This window comes from Macrotis lagotis, chromosome X, assembly GCF_037893015.1.
Source record: "Macrotis lagotis isolate mMagLag1 chromosome X, bilby.v1.9.chrom.fasta, whole genome shotgun sequence".
Classification (NCBI taxonomy): domain Eukaryota; kingdom Metazoa; phylum Chordata; class Mammalia; order Peramelemorphia; family Peramelidae; genus Macrotis; species Macrotis lagotis.
The window spans coordinates 240,031,494-240,047,289 of record NC_133666.1 but is presented as its reverse complement, the minus strand read 5'-3'; the positions used below and the strand labels follow the sequence as shown (position 1 = coordinate 240,047,289).

General features: G+C 37.8%; 1 protein-coding gene across 4 annotated transcripts in view; it reads right to left on the bottom strand.

Annotated features, from left to right (window-relative positions):
* BDP1 (BDP1 general transcription factor IIIB subunit) overlaps nucleotides 1-15,796 on the bottom strand; it is a 102,034-nt gene that overhangs the window by 33,413 nt on the left and 52,825 nt on the right. For 3 of the 4 annotated variants that reach the window (XM_074204211.1, XM_074204212.1, XM_074204214.1), the window contains 7 exons: nucleotides 6,843-8,640; nucleotides 5,867-6,051; nucleotides 4,703-4,913; nucleotides 3,735-3,862; nucleotides 3,313-3,517; nucleotides 2,604-2,809; nucleotides 1,109-1,496 (listed from right to left, as the gene is read on the bottom strand). In XM_074204211.1, coding sequence (XP_074060312.1) covers nucleotides 1,109-1,496; nucleotides 2,604-2,809; nucleotides 3,313-3,517; nucleotides 3,735-3,862; nucleotides 4,703-4,913; nucleotides 5,867-6,051; nucleotides 6,843-8,640 — 3,121 coding nt within the window. The remainder of the gene's footprint in view (nucleotides 1-1,108; nucleotides 1,497-2,603; nucleotides 2,810-3,312; nucleotides 3,518-3,734; nucleotides 3,863-4,702; nucleotides 4,914-5,866; nucleotides 6,052-6,842; nucleotides 8,641-15,796) is intronic. The other variant, XM_074204213.1, reaches the window with a different exon arrangement.

Here is a 15,796-nt window from a genome sequence, read left to right as displayed (position 1 = left end):
TTTGAACAAAGACCAAGGACTATGAACTTTAATTTAGAAAAAAAAACTGATATCTTATTGTCTGATCTTGCTATCTCTTATACTTTATGTTTCTTCCTTAAGGATATGATTTCTCTCTCATCACATTCAATTTGGATCAAAGCATACCATAGAAACAACGTAAAGACTGGGAAATTGCCTTCTGTGGGGAGTGGGGGAAGGGAAGTAAGATTAGGGGGAAAATAGTAAAAGTCCAAATAAAATTTTAAAAAGAGAAAAAAAAAAATTAACCTGTGTTTTCGTTGGAATTTTTGTAGGGTTTTTTGCCCCTCAGTATGAATTTTCTTTCCCAACTTTACTGGTACCCTCTGAATTTTTGGTAGCACTCATAATAAAGATTATTTTATCATCAACACTATTTTAATTTCCTTCCTAATTATTTTCAAGCTTCTTTGCTTCTAATTTTCTAGGGAATCTTTGAAAGTAATCATTCCTGTTAATGACCTGTGAAGGTATGTTGCATTGTTACTCCTATGGACATAAATGAAACTTAATCTTTTGAGCTATTCCTTTACTTCTGGTCAGATCCCATGACTAAATGACATCAGTTTATTATACTGTCACTGCTACCATCAAAACCTGCCATGCTTCTTAGACTTCTGGTTTTCTAATAGCCATTATAATCAGTGGCTCGGGGAGTCTTCACTCCAATTCCTGGATCCTGAGATGTCTGTGGTTAGCTAAAGAGGACAAAGTGTTGAGACTCACATTTACTGAAGAAATGAGAAAAATATAATCACACTAGGCCCAACTATTATGCCCCAGTCAATGAGATCCAAAAAGTAACGACCATGTTACAGAACACAGATATACTGGAAAGTTTTGATGCCCATGTCAAAATAGTTGTCCCTCCTCCCCTCTCTTTTCAATCTATTTTCATTTTATTGGGCTTGCCCTCAGAGCTAAACCCAGAACATGGGAGTGCACACTGTTTTCTTATTTTAATGGGTTTAAATAGTCTGAGGCAACTTAAGTGTTTTAAATCCTATGATCAAAACAAGAAAATATCACATAAAACTGAAACAAATCTAAGAAATAATACAATATCAAGGAATCAAACTTAGCATACCTCTTCCATGGTTTCCTCAATTTGGGCAGAAACAGGTTCTGGTGATCGGAGCCCTATAGGTACAAACACTGGCGCCTTGTTGACTTCTTCTGGTGCAAGATGGTAGTTTTCTTCCTCATATTCAGACTCAAGGTCTTCTATATCCTCTTCATCCTCTTCCTGAGAAGCTCGGAGTGTCACTAATACTGCCTTTGAGGTCCTAGGCTCCTTCCTGGAAATCCTGCCACGGACACGTTTGGATCCACGTCCTTTGGTGAGATTTTGTTTGGATTTCCGCTGCAATCTCCTGTCAATATTATCCATCTCACATTCAGAAGTTGAGGAGGTAACTAGTCTTCGAGTCAGACTATTTTTCAGACAATATGGTTCTTTTGATTGTTGTGTATATCTAAATAATCATTTTAAGATATATTGTGGTCACTAGACACAAAATACTTTTTAGGAAGTTTTATTAACAATAAAGACCACTAAAAATGAAGTATAAGTTTAAGTCATCACAACAAAAATTATCATCACCCACTGTAATGGGTTATTTTCCCTTGAAGAATTATAATTCAGTTGGTAAGAACTTCCTATTATTATTATTATTCCATATTCAGAAGTAAACTGAATTTTGATTAACCACATGTGACAATTCATAGCAAAGCTTTCATTCTGAGCTAGCTTCTCCTTTCTACCCACATGGAAAATAGAACAAGTATATGAAAAAAAAAGGAAAAACAAAGAAAAAGAGGCATTAATCTTAAGGAACTTGATAACAGAAAGCCTCTACTACTTTTAAAATTTTAAAGGGGCCTATTACAATCTAATTTCTATAACAAAAGAGGGCAAAAGAAACTAAAACATTGGCAGAACAATGAATGAATGGCTTCCAGCTTCTCACATATGTCAGGAGAATATACCTGGGATATTTTTCTCCATTTCCCCATCACCATCCCAACACTATCTATCCTCCCTAGTTTCACTTTTAAGTCAATGGAGATATTTACTGCCTGGGCAGTTTCCATTCATGCATAACATGCACCGGATTTTAACCTGGCATGGAAAAGGAGAATATAAAACAAAAGGACAAGAATAATCAAAATTTAGAAAAGAAATTGACAGGAATAAATAAGGAATTCTTTTCCTCTATGAATGGAAGAAATAAAAGGCACTCATAAAAGGAGATAGATTTAATCTTCTAATCAGAGGAGCTATGCTACATTAAATGAGAAGTAGTTAGGTGGGTATACTGCATAGAGAATTGGATCTGGAGTTGGGAAGGCTCCAGTTCAAATCTCACCTCAGAAACTTATTAATAACCATTTGATTCTGGATAAGTCATTTATATGTTTCCTCATCTGTAAATAGGATAACAATAGCCCCTTACTTTCAAGGGTTGTGGTAAAGATCAAATGATATGATAGTTGCAAAGTTCTTTGTACATGTTAAAGTGCTACATAAATGCTATTATTGTTGGTGTGTTTATTAATATTATTCTGGTATGAAACTGTACCTTGTTGATTTATTTAGAAATTGCTCTTCAACACCACCAGATGAGGAAGTAGTTCCTGGACCACTGTGACCAGCATATTCCATCTGCCTGTCATAGGAATCCAGTTTTTCTGGCTGACTATATTCTTGGGACAATGTAGAGTCTCTGGAACCCATACATTCTTTTCTTGCTGCAATCCCCAGGGATGACAGTAATTCTGTTTTATCCTTAAATATAAAATTTTTAAAAATGTTAAGTATCACAATGTGATTTCACATATCATTCTTAATCTAAACTTGCTCAAAAATATTCATATTAAATTCAACAATCTTTTTAATATTTAAAAGCTCCTAAATTCCCAAGAAGAGAAGCAGAAGATTCCCAAAAGTATGCTGTCTTTCATGATCAAGTTAGAATATTCACTAAAGTTAGGAGGCTCTAAAAAACTCTAACCCTAACCCTAATTTTTCTAAAAGACCTAACCCTAACCCTAATTTTTCTAAAAGACATAGTCTTACAAAAGAGCAATACTAAAATAAAATTATAAAAACACTGATGGTAACTAAGGTAAATTCAAGTCTAAGAGGTTTCTCAATATATAATTTAAATATTTTTCATTAAAAAAACTATCAAAACAAAAGAAGTAGTCTAATAACCACTAAAACATAGTAGCATCTTTTTTATAAAGATATGAAAAAAAATCTGTAGAAGGAGGTAGAAAAAATCTCACTTTTAGAGACTGGTGGGCATCAGAGTTTCCTTGCTGCATCAACGTATCTTCTCCTTTTCTTGTGTCATTTTTAACTGGCACAATCTTTTCTGTTTCAGATTCTTCTTTCTTTCTGTACACTCTCCCTAAATTTGGCTTAGCTGTTTGGAATCGACTCCTTCTCAATTGTGCTGGGCTTATAGCAGGAGGTTTATATTTATCCTTGCTTTAAATTAAAAAGAAAAACAGCAGAGGAAATTTAGAGACAGAAGTAATTACTTATAGCAAATATTTTTGGAACAAAATTACTCAATGATAGAAAGTTTGGCTATAAAATAACTATATTAAAAATAGGTATCCTATAGATGACAAAATTAGATATAAAAAAGTCATACATATTTTTAATTCTAAACTTTTTTAGATAATATCAATGCCAAACTTACCTTATTTGTTCATTTAAAATGTCAATTCTGCTAACTTGCAACTTTTGTTCTGATACCCCTTGATTCTCACTTCCACACATATTGTAGACTTCAGAAGGTACAACTTCACTTTCAATTTTAGAATTTGGCTAAAAAACCAAAGTTAGGTCATATTATATAATACAGAAAATACTTGGGAATTATCTGAACAATAACAATAATAACGATTAAAACTAGGCAGTCTGCATATTATATATAAAATTTGCTGGTTTGTATTTCTTTAAAAGAGTATGACATGATCAGTACCTATTAAGCATCAAATAATAGAACAGAAAATAATAAAAAGGATTCATTTCCATCTATTCAGTAGTGGTAATTTTTTTTTTTTAGGTTTTTGAAAGGCAAATGGGGTTAAGTGGCTTGCTTGCCCAAGGCCACACAGCTAGGTAATTATTTATTAAGTGTCTGAGACCAGATTTGAACCCAGATACCCCTGACTCCAGGGTCGGTGCTTTATCCACTGCGCCACCTAGCCGGCCCTGTACTGGTAAACTTCAAAAGTGACTTTGCTATCTCATTGGAGACCTAGTGGGGAACTTCCAATATCAATGCAAATTGGTACCTAATCTGTAATTAATAGTCTGAAAGAGTTGCCTGAGGCAATTAGTGTTCCACACAAAATTAGGACTTGAACTTGAGACTCTAAGCCAGCAGCCTCTATCTACTCAGCTACCTGCCTTCTTGTCTGTTACACTAATTAAAAATGCCCAGTTCACAGTTTGCATCAAGTAGATTGAAAAACTAGAACTGAAGAATTTCTTTAAGTACCAGTAAAAAAAATCCTGACATGGTTTACTATAAATGTAATGGATATTTGCCCTATAAGCAACTTGCCTAATTTATCTTTAGGATTGCTTCTGAGTTGTGATTCACACATCTCTATCAACATTCCTGCCATAATTCAATAAAATTGCAGAAGACTAACTTACAAGGGTAAAGAATTCACTTTCAGATTCATTCTTATGCTGTATTATTCCTTCTTCTTTATCCTTTTCTTCAATAACACATTTTTCTGCTGTCCTGGATCCTCTCCGTTCTGCTTTGCTTATGTTTGGTCTAGGTCTCTTAAATCGACTCCTTGTTCGTTGTTGTGCAGGTTGGATATCATTTTTCTTAATTTCTTGCTGGGAACTCTTGATGCTAAGGGTCCAAGGGAATGGAGGGAAAAAGATAAAGGTTTTTATTACATCAGGCTTAAAGAAAGTAGTTGAATGGTATAAAACTTGATTTTCTGAATTATTGTAAATTCACAGCAGATTAAGAACATAAATTATTTCCTCATATATGAATTACTTAAGATCTGTTAGATTAAAAACATTTAATATAGTTATTAATAAATTATAAGCAAATATAATATTTTTAAAATGCATCTCCCCTAATATAACATGAGCAACTTGGAAGCAAATATTGTGTTGTTTTTCTAGTTATAGCCCCAGAATTTAGTTAGTGCTTAGTACATAAATTCCTTTTCATTAAATTTTAGATAGATTTTTTTTTTAAAGTTTTTGCAAGGCAATGGGGTTACGTGGCTTGCCCAAGGCCACACAGCTAGGTAATTATTAAGTGTCTAAGGCCAGATTTGAACTCAGGTACTCCTGAATCCAGGGCCGGTGCTCTATCCACTGCACCACCCAGCTGCCCCTTCATTAAATTTTAAAGGAAAATCTAAGCTTAATATCTTCCAGGCATTAACTATATCTTTGTGCAAAGAGAATCATACAATCTTAAGAGCTGGAAGCAACTTCACAGGTCATCTAATACAATTTGTAACTAACTAGAAATTATCTCTACCATATAAGCAACCAATAAAGGGAAACAAACCTACCACCACTCATTAATGAATGCATATATGCATTAATGAAAATGCATATAAAAATTCCTCAATTCTCAAAACAGAATGACTAAATGTTCATTAAAAATTGTTGAACTGTATATGTTTACTTTGGCATTTTAGGTACCAAAAGATCAACTAAAGTAGTTTTCAAATGTTTTATGTGACAATAAAAATATATAGAATTTTTAAAAAAGTTTATCCTATTTTTCCCTTCCCCCATTCCACCTAACAATAAAAAAAAAAAAGTAAAACCATTTACCCTATAGAAACAGCAAAACTGTTTTCTTGGGCATTTATAAATGGAGACTTCTCTTCCAGTTCACAACTCACTGAATCTACCAACTTTTGGGGAGTCTGTTCATTTAAAAGCAGATCTGCTTTTCCCTTTCCTGGACTTGGTTTCTCAAATTTAACTGCTGTCTTCTGAGAACATTCAGCTGCATCCTAAAAGAAATATTGCACAAATGAATTAATTTTTTTTAAATGCAGAGAAGGCAACCACAAACATTAGAAAAACATTAAGATAATTAAAACAAGTTGTCAAATTATTCTCAGCCCAAAAAAAATTTTTATTTGAATAAAATGTTTAAATATTTATTAGCATGAACAACAGATTTCACTTTATATCCAACATGTAATCCTGAAATTATAGGAAATAATGTGGATCTACACTATGAAAGATAAATTAAGTATTTAAAACAAAGAGGTATAGTTTCAGAGTATTTTTACTTCCACTGTTTCACATTATTGTCCAACAATCCAGTGAAGAGATATAGAAACAGTCAGAAATGTGAATGCTGCATTAATACAGTATAAGTAAGAAAGGTTGGTCAAAAACCTAGTCTTGCTGACTTCATGACAAACTCTCTCCATGTTCTTGTCCATGATTATGTCTATGACTATAACTCCAGTCAGGGTAGACCCATTTAGGGCTATTTTATGCAGCTCACCACCTGTGGGTTTACTAGGTGCTTTATTAATTGAAGTCAAGCTTTAGGCAAAACTCTCACTGAAATTGCAAATTAAAATATATTGACTATTGCTTCAATAAGAACTTTTAAAAGTAAGGTTGGGCAGTCGGGCCTAAGTTATATGACTGAAAGAAATAATGGGAAACCAAATTCAGAAATCTTTAGACAATTAATTCCAAGGGTTTAACTAGCCACAGCTATTCATATTAGCCAAACATGACTAAAAGTTTCAAAAACTATTTAATAGCAAATGGCATCACTTACATTCTGACTAGGGTGGTTGATGTCTTGAATGGGAAGGGCATCACCTTGAGGACAGGAAACAGTGACCTGAATAGGGGAGGCATCATCTTCAGGAGAGAAGGTGACTACTTGAGTAGAGGAGGAAGTAATTTGAAGAAGGGAGACATCAACTTGAAGGGGAGAAACATCAACTTGAAAGGGGGAGACAACTTCTTGAGTGGGAGAAGCAACCCTCTGAGGGAAAGAGACATCATCTTGAAAGACAGAGGCATCTTCTTGATGGGGAGAACCAATGACCTGAAGAGAAGAAGCAGTCAATGGAGAGGAAGAAGCATAGACTTGAGCAGGAAAAGCACCAACTTGAGGAGGTGAGGTATTGTCCTGAGAGGAGACATCACCTTGAAGGGAGGAAACTTTGCCTTGAAGGGGGGAGACATCACCCTGAAGTAGGGAAGTGTTACCTTGGGGAGGGGAGGTACTGTCTTGAAGGGAGGAGGCTTCACCTTGAAAGAAGGAAGCATCACCTTTAAGTGAGGAGACATCATCTTGAAGGGGGAAGAGATCATTTTGAAGAGGAGAAGCATTTCCTTGAAGTGAGAAGGCTTTACCCTGAAGTGGGGAGGTTTTGCCTTGAATGGAGGAGGCATCACCTTGAAGGGGGAAGACATCATTTTGAAGAGGGGAAGTACTGCCTTTAATGGAGAAGGCTTCCCCTTGAAGCGGGGAGGCTTCATCTTGAAGGGAAGAGGCATTGCTTTGAAGGAGGAAGGCATCACCTTCAAGAAGGGAGGCACCACCTTGAAGGGGAGAGGCTTTGCCTTGAAGGAGAGATTCATCATCTTGAATAAGGAAGGCATCACCTTGAAGGGGAGAGGCATCATCTTGAAGGGGAGAGACTTCACCTTGAAGGGAGGAGGCATTATCTTGAACGAGGGAGGCCTCCCTTTGAAGGGGGGAGGGTTCACCCTGAAGGAGAGATGCATCATCTTGAATGAGAGAAGCTTCACCTTGAAAGTGGGAGGCATCATCTTGAATGGGAGAGGCTTCTCCTTGAAGGGGTAAGGTATTGCCTTGAATGAGGGAAGTTTTATTTTGAAGGGGAGAGGCATCATCGTGAAGGAGGGAAGCATCACCTTGAAGGCAGAAGGCATCATCTTGAATGGGGGGGGCTTTACCTTGAAGGTGGGAGGCATCATCTTGAATGGGGGAGGTTTCATCTTGAAGGGAGGGGGTATTGCCTTGAACTAAGGAAGCATCATTTTGAATGGGAGAGGCTCCACCTTGAAGGGGAGAGGTATTTTCTTGAAGTGAGGAAGCATCACCTTGAATTTCAAGAGAAGCATCATCTTGAAAGGGAGAGATGTCATTCTGAAGAGGAAAGTCATAGATTTGAGGGGGAGCACAGTCTTGGGGTGGAAAGGCAGCAAGTTGAGAGAGGGAGTCAGGGACTTGAGGGGATATGGAATCACCTTGAGGAGGAACAGAATCATCTTTAAGAGAGTCTGCTTCAACTTGAGGGGAAGAGGCAGTGAATCGAGGTGGCAAAGAATCATCTTGACAGAGGGAGGAATTAACTTGAAGAGGGGAAGCATTTTCTTGAACGAGAAAGGCATCATCTTGAGGGGAGAAGATGGCATCCTGTTGTATCTTAATCCCCAATTTTCCTGTTTCCATTTTCTCCAACAACTCACATTTTTCAGCTCCTGAACCACCACGTTTTTCAACTGCTCTTCCTAAATTTGGTTTTGGTCTCTTGAATCGACTTCTCACAAAAGGGGTTTTTTTAACTACAGAGAGCTTTTCATCTTGAGAACATGTGCTTTTGAGAAGAAAAAAATATTAAACATAAGAAAATAGTTAATGATCCAAAAGAAACCTACAAGCAAATCCTTTTCTACCTAAAGCAAGAAAGGGGGATCTAGTTAAGAAAAGTGGCCATTTAAGCACCAAACAAATTATTAATACTTGTTAGAAAAGGTATGAAGAAGGTACTTAAAAGATACAAATAAGTACTGGTATGTCAAAGTTGAGGTTTTAAGCTAGGAATTACACAACCATGTGCCAGGAGAAAGCTCCTTTATCAATGGAAAAAAAACCTTGCAATCCTTAATAAAGCATTTAATGGTGTCTTTCCACACCCAAAAAACTATCCCTTGTTCTCTAGCACTCTCTTCTCCCAGAAGTAACAAATTCTGTAAGATTATTCTAGTGCCCAAGGAAGCTGTTCATTTCTGCTTCTTTATTTCCTTATGGTTCCATAGTCTTTATTCTTAAATAAGATCACTGTATCAAAAATTTTTCAAATTATACTAATCAAAGGGGACTAAGAAAAAACCACCAGGTCCAGCAATTAAGAAATCCTTGAAATCTTATGGAGAAAGTTTTATGAGTGATGAGGTCAGAAGACAGACTTTAACAGCAGATTGAAGAGTGAGCAGAGGAGGGGAAGAAGTGGACACAAGATGTATAGATAGATTTTCTAGGGTGGGTCTGAAAAAGAAAAAAGAGAAGTTTGGGAGGGGGAAGAAAGAGAAAGGCAATCTATTGATAAAAATGGCAGGAGATGGGATCAAGGGCACATGTAGAGGGATAATCTTGGCAAGAATGCTTACCCTGTCAGGGAATGAGGAAAATAGGAGAGAATGTGGGATGACAGTAAAGGGTTCTGAGAGGAATACAAAAAGGGAAGACAGTAAATGACATCAATTTTCTAAGTAAATATTTAAGTATGAAATTCATTAGTTTTAACTGTGGGAAAGTTTGAAGAGAGAACTTCTGGAATAATTTCTGTGGAAATGACATATGGAATCTAAATTAAGGAAGTAAAAAAGTAAGTTGTGGTTAGAGAGTATTAATTTGTAATGGACCAAATCAAAACAGTGATGTAAATAAAAAGGGAAGAGACTGATGGTGGGAGTAATTCATAAATAGGGTCTGAAAACAGATGAGCAAAGATAAGACAATGAATAAGGGTTCTACATATGAAAGAAGAGAATAATGTGGGGTGAAAAAGCAAGGTATTCCCAGCATAGAGAATTTTGTCCTGGAGAAAATAGTAAGGGGTGGAAAGATACTAAGTTACAATAGAAGCAAAAATGGGTAAGACACAGGAAGAGGGTGAAGCATGGGGAAAGATAGAATGATAGGTTATGGAAAGATAGAGGAATATCTAAGAAATAGAATACTAATGGGTAAGACTGAGATCCATGACTTAAACACCTCTGTTTATGACTGAGGGGGAATGGAGATGATGGGATTGAAGGAGAGTGAGGGACTGAGGGGGAATGGAGATGATGGCACTGAAGGAGAGTGAGGAACTGAAAGCTTAAGAGTTTTTAAAGTAGCATCCATTATTTTCAATGCTAAAGACCCCAGAGGCTGGGGAGGTGCTGAACTTCCACAAAAAGGAGAGAAAACATCTTGGAGACATGAAATAATAGCCACCATGATTGTTTCTATCACCAATGAATCCAATTCTTTTTCTGTAACTCCTACAGTTGCTACCTCATCATCTCTTAGCCAAACTACTGCAATACATTCTAATTGGTATCTCCCTGTCTCAAATTTATTCTCATTACAATTCATCCTCCATGGTGAAGATCACCAAAACTATGACCATGATACTCCCTTATTCAATAAATTCTCTTTCATCTCCAGGATCAAATATAGTTAATCTTTAAACTAAGATTTTTTGAGATAAATTGTATAAACGTCCCCTATTTTTAAATCTCCTTGCAACTCTGCCTCGACCTATATTTCCACCTTCTTCATAACATATTTCCCTCCTTGCTTTCTCCAGCCCAGTCAAAACTGCATTCTCTCAAGCACACAAATGGCACTCCATCTCTTGTATCTGTGACAATGACATTCCCCTCTTTTTAGTGCATTTTGTCAACCTACAACCTTAAAGAATTCCTTTTTTCATTTGCCTTGTTCACCATTTATTGTATATTTAGTTTCTATAACGTTAATACATGTTGTTAAATTCTACAGAATTTAAGTTTTTCAAGAGTAGGGATGAAAAGTCATTCCCCAATTGACAAATGGTCAAAGGATATAGAAAGGCAATTTACAGATGAGATCAAAGCAATCCATAGTCATATGAAAAATTGCTCTAATGATGAAAAAGGGTAAAAACATCACTTGTATAAAAATATTCATAGCAGCCCTGTTTGTGGTGGCAAAGAATTGGAAATCAAGTAAATGGCCTTCAATTGGGGTATGGCTTAGCAAACTGGTATATGTATGTCATGGAACATTATTGTTCTACTAGAAACCAGGAGGGATGGAAATTCAGGGAAGCCTGGAGGGATTTGCATGAACTGATGCTGAGTGAGATAGGCAGAACCAGAAGAACATTGTACATCCTAACAGTAACATGGGGGTGATGTTCAGCCTTGATGGACTTGCTCATTCCATCAGTGCAACAACCAGGGACAATTTTGGGCTGTCTGAAATGGGGGAAAAAAAACCTGATATCTTAATTGTCTGATCTTGCTATCTCTTACACTTTATGTTTCCTCCTTAAGGATATGATTTCTCTCTCATCACACTCAATTTGGATCAATGTATACCATATAAACAATGTAAAGACTGGCAAACTGTTTTCTGTGGGGGTGGGGGAAGGGAAGTAAGATTGAGGGAAATTGTAAAATTCAAAATAAATAAAAATCTTAAAAAAAAAGAGTGGGGGGGGACACGGAGGCAAGATGGCGACATGAAAGGATCGAGTCTTAGGAGCTCTCTGATAAAAACTCATAAACTAAGGACTCTAACTAAACTTTGGAGAGACAGAACTCAGAAAGGAAACCAGTGAGGCAGTTCTCCTACTCAAGGTAACCTGGAAAAAGAGCAGAAAGACTCTGCTCCCCGGGTTGGAGGGGCGGCCTGCCAAAGTGAAAGAACTTCAGGCTCCCGGAGGCAGCCCCATGGCACTGGGAGCCGTGGCTAACAGCAGCGGGGGGGGGGGGGGGGAAGGTCTCCTGAGCTGCACCCTGGGGAGCACCGGGCACAAAGTGGGGGAACAGCGGGGGACCTCTGCCAGAGCAAGCACTTGGAGCCCAGCCCTCAGGACACACAGCCAGCAGCTTGGTCTTTCAGCAGCCCAGATCCAAAAACAGAAGCAGGCAGCGCTGGTAAGCAGGAGCCTCCAGGGCATGAGCCCATTGAGCTGAGGGAGGGGAGTGAAGAGAGAGAGAGAGAGAGAGACTGCCCAGCTCTGTCCTCTGCCCCTGCCGAACTCTGGGGCTCTGACCACATTCAGATCCTGATCCCAGTCTACGCCCCCCCCCCACCTCAGCCCCGTGGCAGAGGGGGGCACTTATGGTCATTCACAGACCAGGAGGGAGGACAGAGCCTCACACACTGAGACCCTTGTGGGAGTTTCCCAAAAGCTCAGGAAGCACCCCAAAAAACAGGGTTAGGCTGGGAAAATGAACAAGCAAAGAAACAAGAGGAAGACCATTGAGAAATATTTTGCAAATGAGCCCAAGAAGGATCAAAATACTCAGTCTGAAGATGAGGAAGCACAAGCTCCTGCATCTAAAGACTCCAAGAAAAACAGAAATTGGGCTCAGGCTATGATAGAGCTCAATAAAGACTCTGAAAATCAAATGAGGGAGTTGGAAGAAAAACTAGGAAAAGAAAGGAAAGAGATGCAGGAAAAACATGAAAAATGAAGTCAGCAGCTTACTCAACGAAATCCAAAAAAATGCTGAAGAAAATAGCATGCTAAAAACCAGCTTAGGTCAAATGGATAAAGCAGTTCAAAAAGTTACTGAGGAGAATGCTTTAAAAAGCAAAATTGGCCAGATGGAAAGAGATAAGAAAACTCTCTGAGGAGAACAAATCCTTCAGATAAAGAATAGAATTCAGGGAGATTGATGAATTTACCAGAAATCAGGAATCAATACTTCAAAACCCCAAAAAATGAAAAATTAGAAGAAAATGTGAAATATCTCATTGAAAAAACAACTGATATGAAAAACAGATTTAGGAAAGATAATTTAAAAATTATTGGAATACCTGAAACTCATGATCAGGAAAAGAGCCTTGACATCATTTTCAAAGAATTACTACAGGAAAATTGCCCTGATATTCTAGAAGCAGAGGGCAAAATAGAAATGGAGAGAATCCACCTATCCCCCCTGGAGAAAGAGATCCCAAAAAACCAACCCCTAGGAATAATATATCCAAGTTCCAGAACTCCCAAGTCAAAGAGAAAATATTACAAGCAGCCAGAAGGACACAGTTCAAATATCGTGGAGCTGCAGTCAGGATCACACAGGACTTAGCAGCAACAACATTGGAAGCTCGTACGGCTTGGAATACAATATACCAAAAGGCAAAAGAGCTTAGAATGCAGCCAAGAATGAACTACCCAGCAAGGCTGAATGTCCTCTTCCAGGGAAAAAGATGGACTTTCAATGAACCAGGGGAATTTCAAAGGTTCCTTTTGGAATGGCCAGAGCTGAACAGAAGGTTTGATCTTCAGATACAGGACTCAGGTGAAGCATGGAGATTGGAGGAGATGGGGGAAATATGAGGGACTTAATGAGGATGAACTGCATGTATAGAAAAATGATACTGATAATATTCATATGAACCATCTCAGTTAATAGAGCAGGTAGAGGGAACTTTTATAGTTGAAGCACAGGAGAAAGCTGAATTCGAAGATAAAATATGGTGTAAAAATGGAGTCAATAGAAAAAAAGGGAAATGTAATGGGAGAAATAAAAAGCAGAGGGGGAATAGGCCAAGATATTTCATATAATAAGATTTTTTTTTATTACAATGAGCTATTGCAATGATATGGAAGCGGGGAGGCAAGGGGGAATGAGGGAACCTTTGCTCTCATCAGAGGTGGCTACGAGAGGAAACAGCATATATATACTCAATGGGGTATAGGCATCTGGAGTAAGAAGGGGGGGGAGCAGGGGGAAGGGGTGGGAATGTGAATAAAGGAGAAGATGGACTATGGAGGGAGAGTGGTCAGATATAACACATTTTCTTTTTTACTTCTTGCAAGGGGCTGGGATTGGAAGGCCTGCCCAGGACCATAGGGCCAGGTGAATTCTGGGCTTAAGGGGTGGTATGGGGGCTCAGGGCTTCTTGGCCGCAGGACCAGGGATCTGTCTGCTGCGCCACTCAGCGACCCTACAGCAGAGTCAGAGTGAAAGGAGAGAGAAAATAGAGTACATGGTAGTGGAGAAATAAGAAAGGAGGGAGTTGTAATCTGCAATGGCAATGGTGGAAAAATATGGAAGTAACTTTTGTGATGGACTTATCATAAAGAATGTGATCCACCCACGACAGAGTTGTTGGTGTTGGAACAAAGACTGAAGCACATTTTTTGTTATTATTATTATTTGCGGGAGGGTGCAGGGCAAGTGGGGCTGGGTGGCCTGCCTGGGGCCACATAGCGGGGTGATCTTTGGGTGTCTGGGGCCGGATTCGGACCCAGGTGATCCTGGCTCAAGGGCCAATGTTCTGTCTGCCACCCAGCCACCCCTACTATTACTACTATTTTATTTTATTTTGGGTCTTTTTTTTCCTTCTTTCTGATTTTTGAAGGGCAGTAGGGATCAGGTGGCTTGCATGTCACATGGCTGGGTGATTATTGGGTTTCCGAGGCTGAATATGGACTCGGGTGCTCCAGGGCTGGTGCTTCGTCCATTGCGCCACCTGGCCATACCTACAATTATTACTATTATTTTTTTTAATTTTAATTTTTTTTCTCTCCCCTTTACTTTTTTCACCCAAGCAAGTCTATACAAGTCTATATTCATGGGGGGAGGGGTATTTCGTTTACTTGTAAACAAGAATATTTTATTAATGTAAAAAAAAATTTGTACAAAATGAGAATAAAAAAATAAATGTTCTAAAAAAAGAGTAGGGATGATTTCGGGTTTTTGTATTTGTATCTCTCAAGAGCCTGGCACAGTGCCTGCTACAACAGGAGTTTAAGAGATACTTGTTAATTGGTATACTACTCCTCATAATAACAATTCTAAACCTTTCCCTTTATCTTCAAGGACTTTGGTTTATCCCCACTTACAAGCTTGCAGAAAATGATTTAAGCTCCCTATTTCATTGCAAAAACTAAGGCCAACTGAAGGCAACTCAATCCATTTTCTCAAAATTTCTCATTATTACTCATTCCTCATCAATTTCTGTTATCAGTATTCCTACTTTTTGCAAAGTTAATCCTTTTAGCTACAACTCTGAGCCCATTTCTTCCAACTTTCTCAGAATGTTCTCATTTCTCCCTCTCTACTGACTCCTTCCCATTTGCTCACTGACATATTTTTATATTCTTAAAGCTATTAAAGGAAAAAAAGTACCTTCGCTTAATCCCTCTGCCCTTAGGTCAGCTATTTCCTTCATTCTCTTTCTTTTCATTATGAAACTTATTGAAAAACTTTTCAATATTCAAAGTCTCCACTCCATCATCAACCTTAACGTATAACAAGATGGCATCCAACCTCATGACTCTATTGGAAATGATCCCGCAAAGAAGTCATCAAATACAAATGGCTTTTTTAATCCTTATCCTTAAAGTCTCTGCCTCATATGACATTGGGCATTGTTTCCTTCTGGATATCAATAGCGTATCTGGCCTTCTGTGAAATCTATTACACTATCTCTCTTTCAACCTTTTGTTTTAATATCTAGCTTATCCTATTTTCACCTGTTTAAAATGGTTGCACAGAAAAGTTCTGTCTCTCATATGTTAATGTTTGGGTTTAATTGCTCTTTTTATATTTCATAGCTACAACTGCTTATAACTACTCTCGTGTGTTTCACTAACATCTCAAAATTTAGTATGTCTAAAACTGAGCTTATGCTTCCTTTAAACTTTCTGTAGGTAGTACTAGCATTTCCCTCCCTCACTTCAAACCACAAATGTTATCTTTCATTCTTCCATGTCTGTCACACCTCTTATCTCTAATTAATTATCAAAATCTTTAGTTTAA